Raw genomic sequence first — 25,308 nt, forward strand, 5'->3', positions numbered from 1 at the left:
GCCCCATGTCCCCATAGTTATGGAATCGGTGGCAAGGAAGGTCTGTTGTGACTGTGCCACAAGGACACAAGGACATAAGTGTGTAGTATAACACAAAAGCCGAGAGAAAAGCGGGAATGCTGGGAATGCCACAGCGAGGGCTGCCAGTGGTAATTGCGGCTAATGAAAAGTAAATGGAATTTCCACACAAGAAAGAGAATTCCATATAATCCCAGCATGAAAACAGAAGTTATGCTTCATCAACAGATAAGCCTGGTCTACAAGTAGAAAAGGATAGAGATTCGGTGGGATGCGGTAATCCCTTGGTTCGGTCCGCTCGAATCAGCGATTCTAGCGCAAATGGTTTAAGAGCCAAGGATGATCTCCGTCTAACAACAAACCAAAGATCTCCTTAAACAGATTTCCTTTACTAACAAATGTTGCAGGCCATCGCCTATTTTCCTTCTGTTGAAACCTTTCCATGTTTCAAGCAACCCTCGCCCGTGACCGCCCACGACTTTGTGCGATTAAAGTGCGTATTCTCTTTTTGTATTAGCAGCAAAGCGGAAGACAGGACAATACCTAATAGTAGCAGAACAACAGCCCGAAGGTCCTTTCATTTGATGCGCCTATTTTGGATACATTTCCGAAATGTAGCCTTTCGCTCGGACCCAGTTCCCAGTTGCCTATGTGGCAAAAATTGGCAGTTAACATCATTTGTTATTGATTTTCGCATTGGGTAATATCAGCTGCTGTCCGTCTTCGTCTTCGCTGCGACGTCTCCTTGGGGTCTTTCTGTGGAGTGGTCCTTAGCCGAGGCTATTTACTTTCTTTCTCTTTTTGGGTCACTCCCATTGTGCTCGCGGAAAGATGATTGATGAGTGCACGCCGACGCTTAGCCACTGTTAACTCTAGGCATATAGAATAACCTTCAACTTGTGGCCGGAGTGGGGCAGGGGAGAACTGCTGACCCAATTTCTGTAGAGAGTCAGTCGATGGGGGTTTACGTCTGACTCATTTGAATATAGTACATAGTTGGCAATTTTAATTGGTTTTCGGTTTACGGTTTTCGATCTGCAGGTGTACTGGCATGCATGCCAGTAGCCGGCCGCTATACCATTAATTATAATGCACATACATCACTTAACGCGACCTGACACACAGTCCACACCACTTGTTCAATCAGAGTTAATGACTATTAATGATACGCTCGCCAATTACTTGTCGGTCCCTCTGCCTATCCCTCGCTGGGGCTGCATCATAACTGCAAAATATCCCTTTTCGTAATTGTGATTTATTGAATAATTTGTAATTTGTTTTTCGTATTTTATTTGGAGCCTTTTCACATATTTTCTGCACGGTTTTCTTGTGGCCGATCATCAGCGCGCGCGAGTGTGTGACGGGTCCGAAAACCGAAACACATTAAATTTATTTCAACCTTATCGGCATGAATGGAGCCGCAAATGGCATTTAATTTGTGAATTTTCAACTAAAGATATCTGCGTCCATGATTACGACACTCACACTCATATCATATGCCTATAGATACAGGGGAATATATCGTATATCTACCTCAAATTTTACAGAAATTGTGACTTCAATATGCGTTCCTGTCTTTTTTGAAGTTTTATTATTTGCTTTTTATCATAATTAAACAAAGCCAAAATTGCGTCAGCGATGGGTTCAGTGATAAGAAGCCTAGAGTACGAGTATTGCCAGACGATTTTATGGTACGCGAGTGTACGACGTGCGATATGTAAATTGGAATATATTTACATAATACTTAATACGTAAGAGAGCTCTTCAAAGAAGAATATGTATATTAGTGTAAGTGAATAGAACCTTAAAGTATTTCTGTATTTCTGGATAGCTTATCCAAAACTGATGTTCTAGTCGAGAAGAGACTTACAAAAAAATAAAGATTATCCTAATTAAATTTTAGCAAATGTTCCTATATCTGGTATTCTACTATATACGTATGTATGTATATATATCTAAAATTATCATAAATATTTCTTAAAGTAAAATACAATTTAAATCTAATCTCCCTATGACTATAACGGAAGCCATTGTCATTTACCGCCCACGCATTACATATTTCCAGACGGCATTCCATATAAAGTGGCATTCCGGCTTCCACTTTTGTGGCCCCAAGACTTTCTTTCATTTGTGATTACTGTAGTGTGCACAGGGGGCCTGCTGTTTGACGATTTGTCTTCATAAATCGAAAGTAGGCGTGCCATACGCCCACCTTTTAAGAGCTTAGAGCGAAGTCGAAGGATTTTCGGAAGCCTGATTAGGGGGCTTTTAGTCGCCGGCATCCTACCATCCGAGACCTTTCGACTTGTCACTGACTAGCTGACTTTTGAGCCCTGCCAGAAATGACATGCTAAACTAATTTCGGTGTCAACCGAATTAGAGTGACAGCCAGGAGGAGGAGGCTCTCAGTTTGCCAGAGGCGTTTGGCTTGATTAATTTTTTGAACCGCAAGTGGAAGACGCAAATCATCATCTATGCTCGTACTGTACTGTGTGGGGGTTTTGTGGTGCACAAGTGGGTGAAACAAGTATCCTGCGAGTGCGGGTAATTGCGTATTTTGACAGTGAAACATCAACGGAATGAACAGCTACAACAAAGCTTCAAAATACACAAAACAAGTGTGAGCGGTATAGACGATATTCCGACTAAAGGATACCCGGTACTTGGTAGTTGATCAATAAAATTGAGTTGAAGTGGATTCGCATTAGCATATTGTATACGATAGGACGGACGATAGGAGCAAGAACTTTAAGACTAAACATAAATAATATACCCTTGTGTGTTTCTCCTAGAAGTACCAGGTATAATGGGTCACCACAAGCAATCAGAATCACACAGACGACACCGAGGAACACACAAACATGAAACGTGAAACATGACAACTAGGATGCGTAGGGAGATGGTAAGGACAAACCGCAAGCGAATGATTCGTCGTTTATTGCAGTCGCTGTAGTCATTCTCATGGATGTGACTGTGACGACGGGCGTAGCGGAGGACATGCGTGGAGCTGGGACAGACCGTGGACGTGGACGAGGACGAGGATGTGGTGGCGGTATTGGCGGACTGGCATCTGATGTACGCGTACATGCAAGCAAACAAACAAACGACAAACATGATGCAGCAGCAGTAACAGCAGCAGACGAGGCCACGCCACTGGTACTCCTTCAGACAATGGCAGGACACCCGCCAGCTATAATTTCAGCCAGCGATTTATGGCCAAGGATATGGCCCGCTGGTTACCCAGCATCAGCATGGCAACCGAAGAACTCAAAGGAAAACACTCGTCCAACTAGAAACAACGGCTTTGGATTAGCCCGACCAAGAGCCGCCCGGTGACAGTAGTCGTTCGACTTTGCGTGTCAAGGCTGAACGAACCCCGAACCCAAAACCCCATACAAGACGGTTGGTTGTTGCCTGGAGTTCTAGGAATCTCCTATTGACAACTTAATACCGCTGGCAAGCCCCAAGCCCCAAGCCAACTTTAGCTAATTACTCATAGCAGGCAAATGGAGTGGAATGGAAGGAGGCGGAGTTGTCAGGGGGAGTGCGATGCGGTGCGGTCAACGAACGTCGAACAAAGGAGATGCAGAACCCAATCAGCCAAGAACAATGTTACGAAAAATCGGGGAACATTTGCCTAATCGAAATGTGGTATACCCTTGCAACGAGTGGAGTACTATTCGTCTTTACTTGGAAGGAATATCTATGTGTCTCAGAACTTTGCGTCCCAAAGAGATGAACGTAGTTCAAAAGTATTTCTATAATAATAATCTTCAATAATCTTCATTGTATCATTCTGCAAGCAAAAGTCAGTGTGCCATATCCATCCGGCAAGGGTATACCAAATCGTTGCGGGACTTTGTTCTCTTAATCAGTCTGCTGGGAGCTGTTATGGCTGCTTGGATTGCTGGCTGAGGCGATGCTGGCGATACGTTGCCGCGCGCACTCCCGTTGGCAGTTTCAATTTCGTCGCATTTATTTCAACCACGGCAGGGAATGGCATGCCAGCAGTCTCTCCTGGTGCAGCAATGCATATAAATGACGGAGAAATTGAAAACCATTTGTTATGCGGAGCTTTGCTTTGCGCCACAATTAGAAATGGCCAACTGGGGACGCACAACTTGAAGGGAACTTAACGATGCCGACAGAATGCCGGCTTCAGCTTGAATTTCCAGGGAAAATGCAGCGGCCTTTCATTCGATTTGATTTAATTGTAACAATCTAGGAACTAGACAAGTGAGGAAATGTAAGTGAATTTGGCCACGTGAGATTTGGTTGTGGTTGTGGTTGTTGGGCAATGATGCGGCTTAGCTAATCAAATGGCCGCCGCCTGAGGTCGGTTCCAGCGCCACACGGTGGCATCATCGCACACATAGACCAAGATGCTGGCGTCTCGGGAGAAGGCTATCTGCCGCACCGTGGACACACTCCGCTGGTTGTGCAGCGTCGTCATGTGTGCTCCTTCCGGATCGCTGGGATCCAGTTCCCATACGTAAACCTTGCCATGCTGGTTGCCCAAGGCGATGACTTTGTGCCAGGGATTGAAGCCGAAGCGCACAAACCAAATCTCACACTCGTCGTAGCTGAACGTAGCGATGAGGGTGCACGATGAGTCGTTGGGCTTGACCTGCTCAAAGGATTGGTGCAGCTGTCCCGGCTTCCAGCAGATGATGGCGTTCTCGCAGGATTTTGACAGCACAAAGTTGCCGAACCACTGAACGCAGTCCACATAGTTTCGATGGATGTCGCGCGTGGAAAAGTCGGGGAAATGCCTGGTCACTGTGGGAAACGGCATTGTCGACTTCTCCTGGCTGAATGTGTTCGATAGCTCGACTTTGTGCTGAAAGTCCGGGCTGTCGAGGCACCACAGCTTCAGGGAGTGATCCATCCCACTGGAAACGATGCGATCGCCCTTCATGTTGAAGTCTATCGAGAGCACTTCATCGCGATGGGCTTCGACTCCACCGAAGATGGCAATGCAGACGTGGGTTTGTATGTTCCACAGCCGTATGGCGTGATCCTTGCTGCCGGAGAGCAACAGTTGCAGCTTATGCGGATGGAACTTGAGCTCGTTGATGGCCTGGCCATGGCCAACGTAGTTGCCAACAGCCTCGTTCTGCTCAATGTCTATCACGCGAACGACGCCCCGATAGCCGGCAGCAGCTAGGAGCGGAGCAAAGCTCTTCAGATCATATGACCAGGCGCAGGTGTAGAATACTTCATCGGGCTGCGAAACAATGCAACAAGAGTTCGGTCAGTAATCAGTAATTGTACATCTGTTGTCTAGGACTCTGTCCAGCCCACTCACGTCTGGATCGGCATAGCAGTGCACTAGCTGCAATCCGCCCTTCCTGGGGCACTCGTACACTGTACACCGATTGCTGCCCGCTGTAGCAAACATTTGGGGCTCGTCTTTGCCCAGCAGGGTGTTGAAGGCCACGCCGAAAATGCTCGCTCCATGGTTCTCCTTCGCATGTGTGCTTGAAGTAGACAATGTGGCGGAGCTTACTGTATTGGTATTGGTTCCCCTTTTGTGTGCTCCACACTTACTCGTATTTGTAAGCGGCTACGGTTTTTGGCTTCGATTTGGTGGAGTGTCGCCCCCAGCGCTTGCTCCTCGTGCTGGACGTCGGCGATTTGCTTTGCGATGTGGTGCTGTTTGTGGTAAAACTGGCCGACTCATCCTGCCAGCCACATGCTATTAATTTTCATTTTCACTTTTGCAAGATCCATCGTTTGTCATTTCTTCTTCTTTTTCTGTGTTTGGTTTGTACTTACGCCACATGAGTCGTCGGAGTCATGCTCGTTGCCGTTTTTCACTTTATCACTGCTCATTTTCGATACTCGACACGTTCGCACACTTGTCGGTTGTGCGGGGCAGGCCGTCCGATGCAATTAACAATTGATTTTAGTCTACTTAAAATGTTTTTAAAAAATGCAAAAAAAAATATCTGTTCTGGCACTTTTGGCGGCAACAATGTGGCCGCAGCTGGAGATCGCGAAATTACTTAGCTATCGATCAAGGCGTGTGGCCACACTTTTCGATAGGCGATCGACCACACACTAATCTATCGGCGCGCGTGGCGGGCGGATTTGAAAATTTAAACGCTTACATGACAAACACATGCTCAAGCTAGTTTTAAGAAGGGAAAACAACGAAAACAAAGAGGACAAACTGGACAAGAACATGCCATGAATTCATGTGTGGGAAAAACATTTACATTTATGTACATAGAATAATTATCTATAGGCCTTTACTTTGTACAAAGTCAGAGCGGCAATACATTTACAAATACGTAGAGAGCCAGGGTTTTGGGAGTAAGAAACAAGTGGATTTGGGGGGTTTAAAAATATAAACATATTTACAGAGTAGAAGCGAGCAAAAGATTTAGGAGGGACAGAGGCTAGACAGTGGATTACAGCATTTATATATGGGATATTTTTAGAAAGTAGAAAGTCGCGACAATGGTCGGTAGACAGAGAAAGAGATATAGTGACAGAGTAGAGAGACAGAGAGACAGAGAGAGAGAGAGATAGAGAGAGGATAAGTCATTTTGGAGCAGTGTTGGTTAACGCAAGGTAAATCATAGAACAAATCGACAACGAAACGTAAGGGTTAAACGGAAAAAGCATACAATTAACGGTAAGGCTAATTTGTTGTTAGATTAGAAGAAACCATTTTTCAAGTACGTTTTATTCGTCGACATAGATCTCGCCCAGACCGGTGTACGCAGGCGTCTTTGTCGGTGCACGGTCGCTTTATTACTGCAACTGCTACTGCTGGAAACACTTTCAGCCGCAACCGCCTCCCCAGTGGAGCTGCCACTGGTTGCCGTCGTCGTCGTCGACGTCGCCGTCGCCGTCGTGGTGCTGGTAACAGCCGGAGGAGGTGGAGCACTTGTATCTGTCGCTGCAGGTTTTGTCATCGTTTCCATGGAGTGCTCTTCCAGAGCAGATTCTGTCACGGTTTCGAGTGCTGGCACTGTTTTTGTCAGCGTCTCTTCGGCGCCGCCAGGTGTCACAGTCGCTGTCGGTGGCGGACCCGTGGGCCCGCTGTGCGTCTGTGGGGCCATAGACACGCCTTTGGTGCGACTCTCTATGCTGGCCTGATTGTCAGCTGCCACAGTTTTTGTGCCTCCCGGCTGGGCCTCCTCTTCCTCTGACCTCTTCTGCAGGCAACAGCTGCTGTTGGAATTGTTGTTATCCTGCTGCTGCTCCCCGCCGGATACCGTCGAGTCCGCCTGGTCACGGCTGTGGCTGTGCTGGCTGCAGTTGAGGTTCTTGCAGTTTCCGTTGCAACGCTGCCTGGCCGACTCGCTGCTGGTTCAGCGAGTGGGTGACAGCGAGTCAAGTGCAGGGCGGTCGAGTGTTTTTCGCACAGCAGTTGGCAGTGAGTAAATAGCGAACCGGTACAGGCGACAATAATGTTAGAAACGAGACACGTTGTTGTTGTTGCATTTGGCAATTGCATTTGTATTCAGATAGATTATGGGTATGTGTGAATTTGTATTTAGTTTTTATGATATTCATTTTTGATATATGTTTGGCAATAGAAAGAAAAAATATAAATAGTACATCAGTTGAGAGTTTTTGGTAAAGCTTTTAGTTTTATTTTTCTTTTTTGGATTATTTGGATTAGTCCCACTCCCCAAAACAGAAGCTGAAGAAGAAGCCACAGGTCTCACTAAGCTGATAACAACAGATAAAGTTGGTCAGACTTTTCAACTCGTCGAAACTTTGTCTCTAGTTACTCGTACTAGAGATGGGCGTGGGCTGGGTGTTGGGAAATGGAAAAAAAACCTTCAAGCGTGAATTTCGAAACTTGAATGTTTCGAAAAGAAGATACGATTTAATAAATCCATACTCCGGTGCGGGAATACCATAAAGAATTTTCACAGAACAGATTGGTTTGTCAGTGTTTTTCCAGTTCACGTCCATCTCTAGTAGTTGCCGAAAAAAATGGAAAAAAAACTTAAAAATGGGGCAACCGATGGGGGAAAACTAAAGGCGGAACAACTGTCCTCCCTAGCGAACACATCTCACTTGGCTATGTAAATCGAAGAATCGTGTCATGTGGTAGCGGTTTGGGTTAACAAAATGTAAATAATTCACGTAGAACATCAACCGGATACAATGGATACCTCGCGTATTCCATACATATACAGATGACATTTTGGGGTCTGTAGAGGTTCGGGGGATTTAATTGAATGTGTGTTAAATAATTAAACTGCACTGATTGTATATGGATGGAGCAGGGAATGTTGCCGTTTGGGCTAGAGATAGGAATGGGAATGCAAAGCTATTGGGAATCTTTGTTTCGAAACTGACTTTAAATATAATGGGATAGGTGTAATACAGGGGGATCCCAAATCGTTTTGCAGTTCCTTTCCCGTCAAAAATCAAAAACCTTCAAAAATATCCAACACCCAGAGCAGATGAAGCTTTTGAAAGGCGAAGTTAGAGCAGAAATAGAAGAAGTCGATCCAAAAAACACACAAAATTCCATCTTAAATTCCATTAATAAGTGGCAGAAACACCGAGAGAAAAGGAGGACATCGAGAGAGAGAGATAAAGGGAGAGCGAGAGAATATTCGGAGAGCAGACAGGAGGATGTGAGGTTATAGACAGTAGTTCTTCAATAATACGGTGCTGCGTTTCATTAGGGGATTGTGTGATCGGGATATCCTGAGGATACTCGTACTCGTACCAGATAAATACACAGAGTTTTTACGGTTACGTTAGGCTAGAAGGCTAGGCTAGGGATTCTCTGTAAATGAATGATAGTGGGATGACAGATAGATAGACAGAATATCGAATATATGTAGATAGATAGATGATAATGGGCTAGTCTTTTGTTTTGATACTGGCAGAGCAAGGCATCTCGAGACACATGAACAGAAGAGAGCACTACAAAGTATGAGGATAGAAAATAGTTAATAGAGTTTGAAAAAGTTAGGAGGAAAGATTTGTATGTATGAATAGTTGTAGTAGATATTGTCGGTATTGGGGTTCTGGTTGGTTCTGGTTTGATGTTTGATGTGAGGCACGCGTTGGGTACGTATATTTATTATTTATTACGAGTTGTAGAAGAGAGATGTTAGAGTTAAAAATCAACAAAGTTAACGACAAAAACCAAAGCGACAAGATTGTGTCTATGGGAAAACTTACTCTTCGTTCTCAACTGATGAAGACGCAATCTGCCCCAACTTTGTTTTACCTGTTGTGGGGCTTCTGCTCAATATATGAGGAGTATATGTAGTACAACACACACACACACACACAGAGAGAGTAACAGTTATCGAAACGGAAACGCATATAAAAAGAAAAAGTATTCAGATATATGTATGCATATAGAAACAAATTATGTAATTCTAAAGTAATCATAAGGGGGAAAACGCCATCGGAGGTCATTTGGGTTAGAAATGAATAGATGATAGATGGATTAGATGGTTGTTGTTATTTGGGGGGGTAGGATAAGCTTGCCTTGAGTGCAATTCCGTTAATTTTGAAACTAGAACCTACTCGAAATACATTACAAAGCCTAAACCGAATTTGTTGAGCCCCAAAGAAGCCGTAGGAAGCTGAAGCAAAAAGGTCCGGTAGATCAATTATCCAGATGACAAAATGCCCGCCAAAGAAATTTTTCGGAATTTATGGGGTGCATAGAGGGGTGCATGGGTGGGCTTTACCTACCTTGATTCGTCTATGAAGACCGCTTCGAGCACACGAGCCGCATAATGCAGATTGCGCTGCATGTCCTCGTAGGCAACGGTCTCGTGATCCATGCGGCGGAGAAGACTACGTATTCTGTTTTGGGGATGAAAAGATCGAATTAGTGTTGATTCTCAGAGGAGGATATACACTTTAAATAGCGAAAAGACTCACCTCCCAGCCGCTTTGTTAAGGGCATCTGGCGTATCGACTGGCGGAAGGCTTTCGGTTTCCCATTGTATCGCCCCGAACGATAGATTCGAAGCGTTCTCGTACGAATGGTGCGACTGCGGATTGTCATTCTCCCGTGACATCGAGGTATGGGCGGTGGGATTGAGCGATTGATTAGTGAAATATTCCAAGGAGTCGCGACCCGCGTTTATATCGGTTGTTGACGGATTGGCCGACGAGACCTGCACATTCTCGGGCACATAGTTTGACGCGTTCGGCGACGAGGGCTGCATTTTGCTGGTGGCTGCGGCCGCGGCGACTGGCAATTGACTGCTGCCCCCCTGCTCGTTGGAGGAGGAGGAGCGGGCTGATCCGTTGGCCCCGGACTGTGCCTGGTGCCTGGAGCTGAGACGCTCTGCAAGTGGTTCACTGAGCGGTGCCTGGGCGAAGCTGATGCTGCCGGAGGCCGTCGTCGAGGTCGAGGGCGAGGTGAGCTGTGCAGCGTCGATTTGCGAGAAATTTCGGCTGTTCGTGCGTCGAATAATGGTCAATGAGCCGTGTCCTGCAAAAAGTCGAAAGAAAGAAAGAGTTGTTCAGAAACTGATTTAGTTGCCTGCCGTTGATTTAGTTATGTTTTTGTTCTCCCTATTGACACATTGATTAAGGCACAGACGGCTCCTACTGGGATCTAACGAAGCATACAACAGACGACTCAAGGCACTGGAGGCACCGGAGGCACAGTGGTTGAAAGACCCAACCATCGGAAAATCCCTAGGAAATGCTAGGGGCTTCTCTTATCCTCTTCTGGCTTCCACTGTGCCGAGCCGCTCTCAATCCTTTGGCTTTTGGGCTCGAAAAATCGTTCGCATGCAATCGACAAGAAATCAATAATTTATTCCCATCATTTAAGGGGCATTGTAGCATACAGTTGCTTATTTATTTTAACCCCAAGTGAGGGGAAAATGCTTAACGAGCAGCGAACAAAACGTCTTCTCCTTCTCCATGGATGCCTGAGTGGCATCATCTCCTACTTTTCCCTTAAGTTGGGGAAGGCCTTGCGCCCAGGAGTGTGTCGAAAAATGGCAAAGGATTTATCTCCGGGTGTGTGTTTGTCAAGAACTGAGGAGCACACACACAAGGCGCTCGAGTGATTCGCCAGCTCCTCTGGCAATCTATCTGTGTGTGTGGTCCCTAGTCGCCTCCAATCCAGCAATCCACCAATCCACCAATCCCTGCCTTAAACGAGGGACCGAGTGTCTTGGCTTGGCTTGGCTTGGGGTACGTTAACTGCATTCCATTTATTTTGACAGTGCAGGTCGGGTGCTCCAGTCCTCGGGGTGAAGGGGCAGCCATAAAATCCGCTTTATGCTGCACTTAAATTTATGTTACACCCCAGATTCCTTTTCCTTAACTGCTAGATACTGGCTGGCTCTTTATCGACTCAAGTTTTGGGATGAAATGTTTTATGTTGCTTTTACTGGCGACTCTTCACGGCTTTAATGGCGTTCAACGCTTCATTTTACCGCACAAAGTTGGAAGGAAAATGACTGGGGCTTCGCCTATCAGCCCGAGAAAACACAACACACGCCACGTCACGGCAAGCCACGACAAGCCACGACAAGCCACGCCAGGTGGTTTAAGCCAGGTGAAAGGCGTAATGGAAACTGTGGACCATTAAATGTGGTTATTTTTCATTTTAAAAGTGTTTGTCTTTTGGGTCTTTAAGACAGTGCTGCGAATCTAGATGATCGATGTTTTCTTATCTACTGGGAAGTGTCCAATTTGGTCTACTATTTTGTAGGGCATTACGTATTGATTGATCTCAATTGGAGAATCAAATAGCTTATGGAATTACGTCAAATATCAATTGAAGTTTAAGTATTATCTCAAAGTTTAGCAAATTACCAAATGATAGCTTGTACATACATAGATATGATTCGGTATCTGAATTGAGTTATCAAACTAAAACGATTATATCTGCTATCTTTTTATGCGTCATCGATTCATCATCATTTATCGACTCATCAGTCTGTACAAGCTGTGTGAACTCCATGAAATTTTGGATGTAAATCAACTTAATTACTGGCTCTAAGATATAATTATTATATTTTTTTGCTATCACTTTTTTTGTTATCAGTGTTCATATCTTAACAGGTATCCATCGATAAGTTATCGAGCTATATATGATCTAACAATAATTATCGGTAAATAATTTATTCCATATTCAATTTTAAAGCCACCGAAATATCAGTTTTATAAGAGAAAACGAGTTTTGTTTCCTTTATCGAAATTTAGGATTTAGGATTTAGTTACAGCTGCCTGAACGTCCTGTGGTTCACTGTACCAAAAACATGTATGATGATATTCCGTATCTAATTAAGAAGATTTGTACTTTCTCTAAAAATTTCTATAATCAGATTTAAGCCAGTCCTGTTCTCTACTCGACCCAAATGAATTCCATTTCAAATCCTGAGATTTTCATAGTCCAAGCCCCAACTACAGCGCGACAGCTGGTGCAAGATGGATTATGCGGTCTCCTGTCAGCTGCATGAAGTAGAAATTATAATGCGACCAAGCGACCTCCCGATGTCCCCGACCGGATAAAACATGCAAAATGCGAAAAAAATAGAAAATGCCATGAGCTCTACTTACTTGCCACTTGACCATTTATTGTCGCATTCGGGCCGATGCCACCGAGCTCGGAGACTGTGGGACTGCCGGCGGCTTCGTGGCCCGGCGTTGTTGTTCCTGCACCAGCTCCACCACTCGCTGCACCGCTCGCTGCTCCACAAACGGCACCGCCTGACGCCGCACCACCACCACCAACACCGCTGCTGTTGCTGCTGCCGGTGGCACTATTGGCCTCGTCTCGCTTGCTGGGCAAACTCTCCGGCGTGCTGGCCACTGAAAAGGGATATGCAAAAACGACTTTAGTACGGGGGATTTTGTTGATGGCTTGTCTGCTCCAACAACAGGTCTCTGAATAGCAATCAGGAATACATATACATATATAGTTATACATATGTATCTCTCCATGTGAGTCCCAATCCCAAATCCCTTTGTCGTGTCTCACTGCTGTGGAAATCCCTACTTTTCTATGGCTGTGGGGCTTAGCCAAAGTGTATTTTTGTGTGTGTTTGTGTTTTGTTTTTCGGGCCAAAAGGGTAAGCAAAGGCATGTTGCGGCTTTGTGTAGGAGAAAAAGACTTTAATATGGGAACAGTTTACTGAATATTTAATCGCTTTAACTACAACCTTTTCCGTACATGAATTAAATAAACCTCCATTGCAATTTCTTAAATCAAAAAAAGATGTGGTTTTGGATAATTTATAGGCTACATATGAACATATATAGATCCAAGGGTAGAAATATACACCCTTCGTATACTAATATTTCCCTAAAATTGTGGGTATGCCTTTTTTACAAAATTGGAATTAAATTGAGTGGGAAAAAGGTTTTTTTTTTCATTTATGAAAGAAAGAAGAATTTATATTTCTTTTTCTACAAGCAATCATTGTCTTCTTATAATTATATCTTTTTTTTTTAAATATAAAAATTCTAAAATATTTTTTTTCTTATATAGATCCTTTTTTTTCCCCAAACAAAGAGCATCAAAAAATCTCTAATCAAACATCCTGTACGCGTTTTATCCTCTCCTTTGATTCTCCTCTAATTCTGCCCTCGCTCGCACTGGAAGATTAGATTGAAATTGCTTTTTATGCGTTGAAAGACTTTTATTAGGACAGGCTAGGGCAGTGTTTTTTTTTCCTGCCAGTTGCCAAGGCCAACAGCTGGCGAGCTACAACCAAACCAGAGGCAAAAAAAATACATTTTCATATTAATATATTTTATTTGTAATGATGGACACGCGCCACGTGCTGCGGAATAAAGTCCCCGCTTAAAAAGAAAACTAGAGCTTGCTCAATCAGTTCTCCATAGAAAAACAACTTCAACAAGTACACAAAGAGTTCGGTTGAGGTTTTAATGCCTTGAATAACTATTGACACCTCGCAGAGCAGCGAGCTCTCTCTATCTCTCTCTCTGTGAGAGAGACAGGGGAAAACACAGTATTGTGAAGTTGTGTGGCGCGGGTTACGTTTGCTCGGGTTATCTATAAATGACTGCCAATCGGGCGGGCAAAGCCCCAGTCTTGTCTAACCAGTCGAGTCGAAGCGTTCTAAACACTAAACAAAAAAAAACACAAATCATACAATCAGCCATGCGTTTCTTTGCTCTGATCGCCCTCTGCCTGTTCGCCCTGCTGTCGCTCACCGTGGCCCAGGAGGCGGACTTCTGCCCGTGTCCCCGCAACTTTGAGCCCGTCTGCGGCTCGGACTCCAGGACCTACAGCAACAAGTGCGATCTGGAGTGCCAGGCCACCAAGGCCTCCCGTCAGGGCCGCAGCATCACGCTCATCAAAGAGGGAAGATGCTGAGCACTCAATAATGACATAACCATAACCGATTTATGATACAACAAAAAATAAATACGTGTCTAATGTGACGTTTGTACATGAGTTTGAGAGTTTTTTCCATTGTGGCCTCTCTTGTTGACCCAATTGGTTAGCTGCGATGCGGTGTTGACTTGGATTCAACTGCTATTTGGACAAATGTTGGCACAACTAAGTCCCAGACGATAACTAAAAAGTTAGACCAGGGATGGCAGACCATGCGAGCTGATGAAATGAAACTGAAAGTAGGTGAACATTTGTCTCAGAGATATAGAGAGCTATAGATCTAACTACAAAGAGAATTGGCTAAGTCCGCCTCAGAGGCTTAAAGATACAGCCCATCGAGATCTTGCACTCTGTATAGATTGTACCTGTCCCGGTTTTATATTTGTATTGCTACTCAAATTCCAACACGATAATACAACATTTATAGTATATTCTTTTTATTACGTTTGCGAATATCTGCAATTTCGTTATCTTAGAAAGTTCCTATTTATTCCAGACCAATCTAATTTTAATCAAATTGTTTAGGTGAATCATGCTATTCATAGATTAGACTTGAGGAGGAAGCAGCTATCTACAGGTATCTTCCACGTTGATCCACTTGATCCTTAGAGCAAATGATTGGCACATATCGCCAGTCCAGTCCAGCCCTCGCCTCGGGCTCCCGCTCCGCCTGATTTATGTGCCGTTATTTACGATTCATTTTTGCGATAAGGCGAGACTGCTATCAATTGCAATGCCAAATGCTCTTGCTGATAAGCTGATTTCTATATTTCTGTGTGTAATATATATTTCACATTGATGATTAATACACAAAAGACTTGGTACACGTATGAACAGAACATCCTTTATTTCTCATTGTTATATATATTAAGCTGCACTCTGGAGGGTTTCCTTTCTTGGATTAGCATTGACCAGAGCGTAGGAATCCCAGATTGCGTCCCTGACGCTCCGCCTCCCGACGCACACAATTGTATTCGCATCGATTGGGATATGTCACCATATTGGAGGCACACACGGGATCGAAGTTCCTGGGACAGGGACAGAACTTGCGCAGTGTCTGGCCGTCCTTTTCTGCGGATAAGTCGTCGTCCGCCTGAATGGGTGCTATGGCCAGGGCCAGGAGGAGGCACAGGGCCACCAGAATGCTCAGGAATTTCATTATAATGTAATTTTGTGTCGTCTTTCGTTGAGGTGAGTCCACTTGCTACACTCTTTCGATACTGCCTGGCCTGCTGAAAATGCGTTCATAGAGAGCTTTCATAGAGCTTTGGGATCGCGTTTAATCGAATGCCTATCTTATCGGTTCTGTTTGGGTTCTCTATAAGGCAGAAAAGCTGATTCGCTCTCGAATATCTGTGAGCAAACAAAACAAAACAGTTCCGAGTACTTTGAGTCTTTAATGTATTCGTTTCAAATTAATTGAATAATTCGGGTTTGTTTTTTTTTGTATAGAGTTATTTGCTTTATCTGAGAACTTGATCCTCGGAACTACTGATTCGCAAATATCACCAGTCCAGACCTCGCCTGGGGTTCGGGCTCCCTCTTTTTTTATTCATTGTTATATATTAGGAAGGCTTTCTTTCTTGGCTTAGCATGAACCAGTGCGTAGGATTTCCATATCTCGTCCACGATGGTTCATTATATTATGGTGTTCGTCTTGTCTTTCGTTGAAGTTAATCCACTTGGTAGACACTTTCGATAGTGCCTGGACTGCCGAAAATGCTTTCATTGAGAGCTTTGGTTTTGGTTGTGATTTGAGTCTGGATCGACTTGCATTGAATGCTTATCTTATCGGTTCTGTTTGGGCTCTCCATAAGGCAAAAAAGCTGATTCGTTCTGGAATATCTGTGAGCAAACAAAACAAAACCGTACTTTGTGTCTTTAATGTATTCACTTCAAATGAATTGAATAATTTATGGGTTTGTTCTTGTTTGTTTATTTTGTATATAATTATATGCTTTATCAGAGAACTAAAGGCGCATTTGTTTAAAGTCGAAAAGAGCTTTCATAAAGCTTTCGCTTGCTCTCTTTAAGCTTTTACGCTCCCGGGCTGGCAGCTTTGGGTCTCTCTTTGGCTGGCTCTCTTTTTCTGCCTTCCACTTTCTTAATACGACTCTCTTTCTTTCTTTATCTCTCTGTCTGTTTCTGCCTCTCTCTCCCTCTCTTTATGGATATCTTTCTCTCTTTTATCAACGATCAAAGTTTAACCCTTGAATTGTGGGTGGCAAATGTAATGTCATTTGAAAATATTCGCAGTCGTATATTTTTTTTTCTTGTTTTTTATTGAGCTCCTAATTTAATTAATGGACAGCCTGAATTTTTTGTCAGGCCATTTACACGCTCCTCCACACCGCACCGCACCGCACCGCATTGGTATTGTCAAGCTTATTCAATTGCAATTTCCATTTCCATTTAATTCCAATTTCAATTTCAATTAATTTAGCTTCAAGCCAGCGAACGAGCCGAGCGATAAATATATGCCCCTGGGGAAATTCCCCTAAGAGCTCCTCTGGAGGCTTATATAGTTCTCGATTTGGAGCCACCATGAGAGGTATATCTCTGGGTCTGTTGCTGCTGTTTGTGTTGTGGTTTTTCGTGGAGACTGGCGCCCTGAACTGTCAGCCCTGTAAATTGCTAGAGGCTCGTAAGACCCATGCAAACGAAACACAGGCACAAGCCAGGGGATAAGAAATACAAAATCTCCGCATGGAATTCACACAAATTCGAGATGAATTACTTGGCTTTTGTAGCCCCATCGATGACTTTCATGGAGCTGCAATCTTGTGGAGAAGAACCCGGACCCAAAATACCTGCCATTTCGAGTGAGATCAGCGCAGGATGATGGGGGACGTATGCACCTCCAGGTACGAAATATGGGACCTTGGTTTCCTAAATCCAGTGAAAAGAAACTCGACTACAAACAGAAGCGACAGTAGAGCACATAAAATGTTTCCATTGATTGAAAAGTGAATTAAACAATTGCAATATTTAGTAAATAATAGTAAACATACAGCACATGCATGAATGCTCGATTTTATTCGAATAAACATTTATGTATGCCATTTCCTGTGAAAAGTTTTCCACAGAATTACGTATATATGGTTTGTGGTGTAAACAAGTACCGAAACCATGTGAAATGAGGTGTTTTTCCTCCAATTAGAACATCCGTTTAAGGGGCATGCTATTTGTTAAGATATCTAGCATTTATACACTACAAGTGGCTGAAGTTTAAGAGTCAACCTCTCATCCGACCCGCACATAAATCGCTCTTCCTTGACACAACGCCACAGAGCGAGTACATATACAATGTGTGTACTGCTGTTTTCTTTCAACCCAAGTGTGTGTGTGTATGGGGGGGGGGGGGGGGGGGGGGGGCAGGGCGATAAGAGGCTCTTTGTGTGAGCAAAATAATCAGCAGCTTGTTTGACTAATTAGCAAAAACTTACGCATACACTCGGGCAACACAGCCTGCACTCAAAACCCAAAACCGAGCGTCAGTCTTGGTTGAACGCTCGACGCGATACGGCAAACGGCAACCTGCTTCTCAGAAATTCAGCAACATTTGGCCAGGAAGGAGAGAACAGAACCCAACATACAAGATGAAGTACTCTGCTTTGATATCCATCCTCGTCCTGGTGCTGGCTTCCATGTGTCTGGCTCCGGCGGCGGCCAGCTTTTGTCCGTGCGACCTCAAGACGGTGAAGACGGAGGTGTGCGGCTCCAACGGGGTCACCTACAAGAATCGCTGCGAGTTCGAGTGCACACAACGCGACTACAAGAAGCTGGGCCGCAACTTGAATATCAGGAAGGAGGGGCCTTGTTAGTGGAGAATCCATAGAGATGCTCTCTCTAGAGCGAGACAGACATTGAGGACAATTTTCCCAATTTAAATAAGTGCTGTGAGATAAAGGACCCCTGGAAATAATTAATATATATTCTATGTTTACTGAAATATGTTTTGATTGCTTTCACTTTCACAATTTCAATGTTTTTTATATGAATTAAACGAAATGGGCTGATCATCTTTCAAATATTCTGTCAGAGAATACTTTATAATGCTGTTGCATTTAATATATATGTCTAAATGCCTAAATATATATATGCCTAAGAAATGTCCCAAGTTTCCAACTATTTCTTACAGTGCATCCCCCAGTCGCATCGCTAAAATGGAGTACATGAAAGCTCTCTTTTCTATTTGTTGAATTCCAGTCAAGTTCTCATCATTGAGTCGCATCGGAACCAAACGTATTATATAAGTATGCAAATAGCGCCATTCAATGCTAATTAAAAGCCACTTTGACGTGTGCGTCATCACCTCTCAGTCAATCAAACGGATCGGCGACATGACCTCCGTGCGCTTTCATTGGCACTCTCTGAATGAGACTCTGAGGGGAACAATCTCTCTCTCTCTGGGGGCTCTGTCGCTTTGAGCATTCGACGCACGCACATCAATCAAATTTATGCATAATTAATCGTTTGCCAGCAGCCATTTGCCTCTGATTTTCTGATTGCCTGCGATGTGATTTATTAACTCTGTGCGGAGCGGCTTGACTAATTGAATTTCAATACGCACGTATTGCGGTGCCGCCGCAAACATCAAAATCGGGTGCAAACAATGCCACGGTCTCCCACTGCCACAAACAGGAAGCCGAAAACAGGAACAATCACAAGACCCATAACAGAGGAGTATTCCTTTATGAGGCCCAGGAGCATAGAACTACCGTTCGCTTTATGACGGGAAGCTGCTGTCAGCTGTACGGAATTCGGCCAGCCGGAATTTTATTAAAAAGATAACTCCGAACGGGTTGAACGGGGTCTTATCTGCCAGCAGACAGCAGCAGTCATAGCGAATTAGCTAAAATGGGGATTTTATCATAATTTGTCAGCCAGCACAGCACAGGTGTCATCTTTCTAATTAAAGTGTATGCAGAGCATTATTTTAAACAGAGTGATGACAGAGTGACAAATGAAAACAGAGCGACAGAGTGGCAAAGAGCAAGAAAAGTTTGGAGTTTATAGGAAAAGAGATATCTTTTTGCTAACAAACTTTTTGTTTTACTTTTTAGCGATATTATTGATCGCTTTATTGCCCATCCGAATGTGGATCCATGGTAGTGGTATATGGAACGCTGGAATCGGGATATGGATATGCTCCATAAAATCACGTATAATCTCTGCCAGGCAGAGCAAAGGAGCTCCTGAGCTATGCTGCTCCTCCTACACCTCGTAGTCTCCATCAGAGATTGAGATGTCTTTTAAGTGATTAATCCTAATAAGAATTATTGTATCTGAATAAAAAAAATGGTTTTGGGTACGTCCCAATTTTTCTGTAGTTTTGTGGTATGGATTTTAAAGGATGAACAACCAAATCTCTGTCGCAAAAAGCACCAATTTGATGCGGCCTCTATCAAATCAATCAAATTTTGTCCACCAATATTCTATTTTGAAATATGTCACATTTTATTTCCAATGCTGTACTGTCGCCTTTTCCTGTACCTTTTAGTTAATGCCAGTACGATCCCATCGTTTATAATTCTTGGTAACCAATCCCAACGTTTTAGCATGCCAACAGCTTCATCGAATGTTTCTCTTTGCATCATCTTTCTTTGGCACAACGCGTATCCACATTCTTGATGCCTTCTACGATATCCTTAATCTGGTACCGCTGTTATTCGCTGGTACATCAATATAGACCAGGCCTAAGAGGCGCTCTATGTCTGTGGCGTATTCCTGGAGAGAAGCGACGTAATTTTGTTTTGACAATTTTTAGTTGAATATAAACCGAAAACCACAGAAGGCAACACGAATTTGGGGCCTATCCAACAGATTGAAAGCAGATAATTTTGCCTCTAGGACCTGCCCCCAAAAACCATAAAAATAAAAGCGATAGTAAAGGTGGAATAGGGGGATATCTGTTATCGTACAGATATATGGAAATTTACATACTTATAAAAAAACGACAGCATGCTGCTGCTGCTGTTGTTGTTGCAATCGATTTGTGATAACAAGTATTTGATAAGCGTAAACGTATTGACAACATCAAACAGCAAGTCCCAAAAAAACCAAAAAGAGAAGAGAGAACACGCCGCCCAATTCAAATTTGTTGAAGCTCAAGGGTTGTCAATGGACAGAAACCCCTTGGAAAAAGTGGGAAAATATGGGAGAAAATAAGTGGGTGGAAAGGGGGGGTATGCGGACGGACTCCGAAACCCGTAGCATATGTTTAGGCGCGTGTGTTAAATTCGTAAATATCTGGGGCTACCGGGGATTAGACGGAGACTGATTTTTAATATGCCAGGCTGGGTCCCTCCCGTGCCCCCGAAAAACTTTGATATGATTAAATATTTACATAATAAAAAATGTAGGCTGTGTGTATTTATTTATTCGTGCTCGGGGAGTCAGAAGTCAAATTGAAAAGTGCTCCGAAAGGAATTTGCGGCCCATTCCAAAAAATATTCTGACACAAAAGGCTGAAGCTCCTTCCTCCATTGCGGAGGAAACGCGAAAGCGAAAGCAATTCAATCAGAGTCGCGACATGAAAGGTAAACCCTGATGTCCTACCATCTCGACCGACAAGCCCACAGACAGGCAGACAGGGACAGACAGGTGCCCCCGCCGGTGCCCCCCAAAAAAGTGGGACAGCAAGGGTGGGGGATACCACCCGGGACAGGTGAGTGAGTTGGCACAGTTCTGCGAGACAGACGGTCGACAGGCGCAAGATTAGTCAGGTATTCCTCCCCAATCCCCGGACAACACCAATTTCGTTGAAGTTTTCCCCAGCGACGGTGCGGGGGTGGGGCCCCCGAAATTATAGCAAATTTTCTTGGCTTTGATTTGGCCCCGGCAAAGGAATCCCAATATGTATATAGGAAAGACTCGAGACACGCCCACGTCAAACCCTTTTCATGTCGAGCGGCGAAAGTAGCTGAATTATGCCAAGTTTTCCACGGTTCATGTGAAGATTTCTGCACATATTTGTGCACCATTTTCCGCCAATATTACGGCCAGAGGAGCACTCTCACAGGATCTAGAGGCAAACATTTCAGCTCGTGGATGTGGCTGCTTAACAATGGCATCACAGCCATTTGCTTACTGGTTTGTTTTGATGTTGGCAACATGTTTTAATTAAGCTGCCAGCAGCAGCAGAAGCAGCAGCAGCAGCAGCCTTCATCTTCCATTCGAAATATGGCGGTAGGGCTGGGAGCTGGGACACTGGAGGGGGGATAGGAGATGCGGAACGGTTCCATTTGGACATCCTGGTCACGCAACGGAAGTTCGCGGTTTGGAAAGCGAAATTGCAGCGTGATAAATGAGCTGATGGTTGGAGGTGGGCTTGGGTCTGGGTTTGGCGGAAATACAAGCTTTGGGATTTGTTCTGAAAAGCGGTTTTGAAATTAGGAAACGGAGCTAATAACTTATGGCTCAATTTACAGTGTGTTGCCATGGCGGAGTAGGCTTTTAGTGAACTCTTTCTAATTAACATAATTAAAATTTGTTCATGGTTAAATGTTGAAATCCCTATCTCTTACTCGTTGTAATTATTTATACGAATTTTAATATATATTTCACTTCAGAGTGATTCATATTCCCCCATAAATCCACCTTCCAGTACAACTTCTATTCTTATTTCTAACCAAATATCAAACGTGTCGCGCGTCATGCAGCAGTGCCCTTCGGTAGGGATGGTTTTCGCGCGAAAGAAGCTTCCGCTTGGTGCCACTCCACTTGTATCTCAAATTTGAACACTAAATAAATTTATATTAATTCTTTCTAAAGCTTCTTCCATTTCTTTATTTGCTTCTGTTCTATCTCTAACCCAAAATGAATCCAAAATTAGCTTCCAATCACCATCTGTGATCCTTCAACATCCTCCAATACTGGTACTACACCCACTCCATCTGCTCTCACTTTATTTTCATTTTGAAGGTGACACATTTTCTCCCGTGGGAGGGGGAAGTGGAGAAGTTTCGATGAACAAACAAGTTCAAATGATATATGGTTACGCGGAGAGTAAATGGAGTAATATTCCCTTCACGAACAGTACAAATACCTGACAATGCCCGACAGTTGTCTCAATATTTGAGAGGCGATCGCCGTGCCTAGCCAAATAAACAGAACCGGAATTGAGTGGCCGGCCGAAAGGTATAAAAGAGCTGTGAAACGGGAAGCCCAGAGAGAACTCAGTTGTCAACTGAAGTTACAGCAATTGAAGATGGGTTTTGGGAAGATAATTGCCCTAGCGGTGAGTGTGGGTCTAGTTGTGTGCTTCGTGCAGGGCGGACCGTCGAAGAAGGAGCAAAAGGCGTTGGAGGAGAAGAACAATTGGTGGAAGAACGAGGTGTTCTACCAAATCTATCCGAGATCCTTCCAGGACAACGATGGCGATGGCATTGGCGATCTGCCAGGCGTCACCTCAAGGCTGGAGTATCTGAAGGAGACGGGCATCACGGCCATCTGGATGAGTCCCATTTTCGAATCGCCCATGGTGGACTTTGGCTATGACATTTCCAACTACACGAACATTCACCCGGAGTACGGAACCCTGGACGACTTCGATGCACTGATAGCGAAGGCCAACGAGCTGGGCATTAAGGTCATCCTCGACTTTGTGCCCAACCACAGCTCCGACAAGCATCCCTGGTTCGCCAAGTCGATCGCCAGGGAGGATGGCTACGAGGACTTCTACGTCTGGGAGAACGGTACTCTCCTGGAGAACGGCACTCGCGTGCCGCCCAACAACTGGCGATCTGTCTTCTCCGGTTCTGCCTGGGAGTGGAACGACGAGAGGGGACAGTACTACCTGCGTCAGTTCACCTACGCCCAGCCCGATCTGAACTACCGCAATCCGGCCGTGGTCCAGGCCATGGACGACACTCTGCAGTTTTGGATGAACAAAGGAGTCGCTGGGTTCCGCATCGATGCCGTCATCTACACTTACGAGGACATACAGCAGCGGGACGAGCCCCTGAGCGGCACCACCAGCGATCCCAATTCGTACGATTACCTCGACCACATCTACACGAAGAACCAAGACGAGGGCTATGTCCTCCTGCAGCACTGGCGACAGCTCCTCGACAACTACTCGGCCCTAAATGAGGGTCCTCTGAGGATTATGATGACCGAGGGCTACGCCCCCCTGACGATGCTGATGGATTACTACGAGGATGCGCAGGGCGTTCAGGGACCACAGTTTCCCTTCAACTTTGATTTCATAACCGAACTGAATGCCAACTCCTTGGCGGCGGACTTTGTCTTCTTCATCGAGAGATGGCTGATCTACATGCCCCGTGGACACGTGGCCAATTGGGTGATGGGCAATCACGATAATGCCCGTGTGGCCTCGCGTTTTGGTGCCCAGTCCGTGGATGCCATGAATATGCTGATGATGACACTGCCTGGCATCGGTGTGACCTACAATGTGAGTGCGTCTATCTCTCCAAGGAGATCTCTTTTAAAGGCGTGTCTCTCGACCTCTAGGGCGAAGAATTGGGCATGATCGACTACCGTGACATTAGCTGGGAGGAAACTGTGGATCAACCCGCCTGTGAGGCTGGCATCGACAATTACAAGTGGATCTCCCGCGACCCTGAGCGCACGCCCATGCAGTGGAGCGACGAGGCCAATGCCGGATTCTCCAATGCCAGCGCCACTTGGCTGCCCGTCCATCCCAACTACAAGGAGCTGAATCTCCGCAACCAGCAGCAGGCCCAGCGCAGTCACTACAAGGTCTACCAGTCGCTCCTGAAACTGAGACAGCTGTCGGCCCTGAAGAACGGTGACTTCATACCTGAGGTGGTGAATCGTAGGGTGTTTGCTTTCAAGCGGTAAGAGAAGACAGAGTCCCTTACAGTTCTCTAGCCATAATCATTCATTTGCAGTGAGATCAAGGGCCAAAACACTCTTCTGACCATCATCAACGTCAAGAACCAGACGGAGCAGGTGGACATTAGTGATTTTATCGATTTGCCCAATCGGCTGCAGGTCCTCGTCGCTGGTGTCGACTCGGAGCATCGTGCGGGCGAGCGTCTCAGTCCCGAGGCCATCGCTCTGGCACCCTACGAGGGTCTGGTCATTCAGCTGAGCAAGCGAAAATAATTAACATACTTGTATAATGTTGTTGTATTTCATTAATTATACGAGTAATGCAGCTTTTCTATTTTCGTTTTCGTTAATATGTATCTCGAGCAGCCAATCTAATTTGAGTTTCCATTCCATTTGACAGCCAAAACACATTTACATTTGCATTTCTGCGCGTTAGAAACAATTTTAAATTGAGTTAAAGCGAGGCAGAGAGAGGGAGAGAGAGAGGGAGGGAGGGAGAGCAAAGCAATTGCCAGAGCAAGACCACTTTTCTGGGCTGTCTGCCCTTCGGTACGTGTTCGTTCTTGTCGCACTTTCACCGAAAGAGACTCAAAAATGTCAACGCTGCGGCGCGGTGCGGTGCCGGCATCCCCTGCTGTGTGTTTTCTGAATTATTGTCCCTGATTTTAATTAAAATTCCCCTTTCCGTGATTGCAGAAACACTCGCAAAGGCGCTTGGGCCTCGTTTTAATATAATATTTGCGGTTCTTCAACTGTTTCAATAGGTGTGTTAATTGTTTGTGGATTGTATGCTTTCAATCAGGTGCTTGGAGCGAAGGGTGGAGGATCAGCAGGTGGTCCGAAGAAGCGTCGGCGCTGAGAACGACTGAGTGACGTCAGAATGTTGTATTTTCTTATGAGTATTATAATTAAATACTGAGAGTAATGCTTTCCAGTTTTCATAAGAAATTAAGTAGTTTTAATACATAGGCATTTGTTGTAATATTTTGAAAATATTAATAAATAGCCTTTAAATCTATGCAAAAAAATTATTTTATATAAATCGGTAAGTTGGTTGAATCTATTGAGTTGAGCGGCACTGTACATTCCAAAATATGAATAAAGTTAGTTTATAAAAAAAATCAAGGAAA

General features: G+C 44.6%; 6 protein-coding genes across 15 annotated transcripts in view; 3 read left to right on the forward strand and 3 right to left on the reverse strand.

The window, feature by feature from the left end:
- Window positions 1-25,308, reverse strand: part of LOC108162501 (calcium/calmodulin-dependent 3',5'-cyclic nucleotide phosphodiesterase 1) — a 113,757-nt gene that overhangs the window by 7,608 nt on the left and 80,841 nt on the right. For 4 of the 10 annotated variants that reach the window (XM_033394106.1, XM_033394103.1, XM_017297270.2 and 1 more), the window contains 4 exons: window positions 12,553-12,804; window positions 9,904-10,462; window positions 9,712-9,825; window positions 6,709-7,338 (listed from right to left, as the gene is read on the reverse strand). In XM_033394106.1, coding sequence (XP_033249997.1) covers window positions 6,709-7,338; window positions 9,712-9,825; window positions 9,904-10,193 — 1,034 coding nt within the window. In that variant the 5' untranslated portion in view covers window positions 10,194-10,462; window positions 12,553-12,804. Of the gene's footprint in view, window positions 1-6,708; window positions 7,339-9,186; window positions 9,250-9,711; window positions 9,826-9,903; window positions 10,463-12,552; window positions 12,805-25,308 lie in introns of all 10 variants that reach the window. The other 6 variants (XM_033394104.1, XM_017297273.2, XM_033394105.1 and 3 more) reach the window with 4 other exon arrangements.
- Window positions 4,210-6,014, reverse strand: LOC108162505 (polycomb protein esc). The gene is made up of 4 exons (XM_017297281.2): window positions 5,797-6,014; window positions 5,569-5,702; window positions 5,327-5,498; window positions 4,210-5,245 (listed from the first exon to the last, which is right to left on the reverse strand). Exons 1-4 carry the CDS (start codon window positions 5,851-5,853, stop codon window positions 4,334-4,336), a joined length of 1,275 nt encoding a protein of 424 aa, XP_017152770.1. The 5' UTR covers window positions 5,854-6,014; the 3' UTR covers window positions 4,210-4,333.
- LOC108162506 (ovomucoid-like) lies at window positions 14,032-14,416 on the forward strand. The gene has a single exon (XM_017297282.2). The coding sequence runs from the start codon at window positions 14,120-14,122 to the stop codon at window positions 14,333-14,335; it is 216 nt and encodes a 71-aa protein (XP_017152771.1). The 5' UTR covers window positions 14,032-14,119; the 3' UTR covers window positions 14,336-14,416.
- Window positions 15,175-15,588, reverse strand: LOC108162507 (serine protease inhibitor Kazal-type 1). The gene has a single exon (XM_017297283.2). The coding sequence runs from the start codon at window positions 15,513-15,515 to the stop codon at window positions 15,258-15,260; it is 258 nt and encodes an 85-aa protein (XP_017152772.1). The 5' UTR covers window positions 15,516-15,588; the 3' UTR covers window positions 15,175-15,257.
- Window positions 17,845-18,402, forward strand: LOC108162508. Its single transcript, XM_017297284.2, has one exon. The coding sequence runs from the start codon at window positions 17,956-17,958 to the stop codon at window positions 18,178-18,180; it is 225 nt and encodes a 74-aa protein (XP_017152773.1). The 5' UTR covers window positions 17,845-17,955; the 3' UTR covers window positions 18,181-18,402.
- Window positions 22,524-24,510, forward strand: LOC108162504 (maltase 1). Its single transcript, XM_017297279.2, has 3 exons — window positions 22,524-23,774; window positions 23,834-24,180; window positions 24,235-24,510. The coding sequence occupies exons 1-3, from the start codon at window positions 22,569-22,571 to the stop codon at window positions 24,449-24,451; spliced, it is 1,770 nt and encodes a 589-aa protein (XP_017152768.1). The 5' UTR covers window positions 22,524-22,568; the 3' UTR covers window positions 24,452-24,510.

Source organism: Drosophila miranda, chromosome 4 (genome assembly GCF_003369915.1).
Source record: "Drosophila miranda strain MSH22 chromosome 4, D.miranda_PacBio2.1, whole genome shotgun sequence".
NCBI classification, from domain to species: Eukaryota; Metazoa; Arthropoda; class Insecta; order Diptera; family Drosophilidae; genus Drosophila; species Drosophila miranda.

What these genes read in the sequence shown, in the direction of transcription:
- LOC108162506 (XM_017297282.2), top strand. Translation starts at nt 14,120, where the DNA reads ATGCGTTTCTTTGCTCTGATCGCCCTCTGCCTGTTCGCCCTGCTGTCG.
- LOC108162505 (XM_017297281.2), bottom strand. Translation starts at nt 5,853, where the DNA reads ATGAGCAGTGATAAAGTGAAAAACGGCAACGAGCATGACTCCGACGAC. An exon ending in ACTCCGACGACTCATGTGGC is followed by an intron (nt 5,703 to 5,796) that starts GTAAGTACAAAC and finishes TGTGGCTGGCAG; the next exon opens with GATGAGTCGGCCAGTTTTAC. An exon ending in GTAGCCGCTTACAAATACGA is followed by an intron (nt 5,499 to 5,568) that starts GTAAGTGTGGAG and finishes GTCTACTTCAAG; the next exon opens with CACACATGCGAAGGAGAACC.
- LOC108162504 (XM_017297279.2), top strand. Translation starts at nt 22,569, where the DNA reads ATGGGTTTTGGGAAGATAATTGCCCTAGCGGTGAGTGTGGGTCTAGTT. An exon ending in GCATCGGTGTGACCTACAAT is followed by an intron (nt 23,775 to 23,833) that starts GTGAGTGCGTCT and finishes CTCGACCTCTAG; the next exon opens with GGCGAAGAATTGGGCATGAT. An exon ending in AGGGTGTTTGCTTTCAAGCG is followed by an intron (nt 24,181 to 24,234) that starts GTAAGAGAAGAC and finishes ATTCATTTGCAG; the next exon opens with TGAGATCAAGGGCCAAAACA.
- LOC108162508 (XM_017297284.2), top strand. Translation starts at nt 17,956, where the DNA reads ATGAAGTACTCTGCTTTGATATCCATCCTCGTCCTGGTGCTGGCTTCC.
- LOC108162507 (XM_017297283.2), bottom strand. Translation starts at nt 15,515, where the DNA reads ATGAAATTCCTGAGCATTCTGGTGGCCCTGTGCCTCCTCCTGGCCCTG.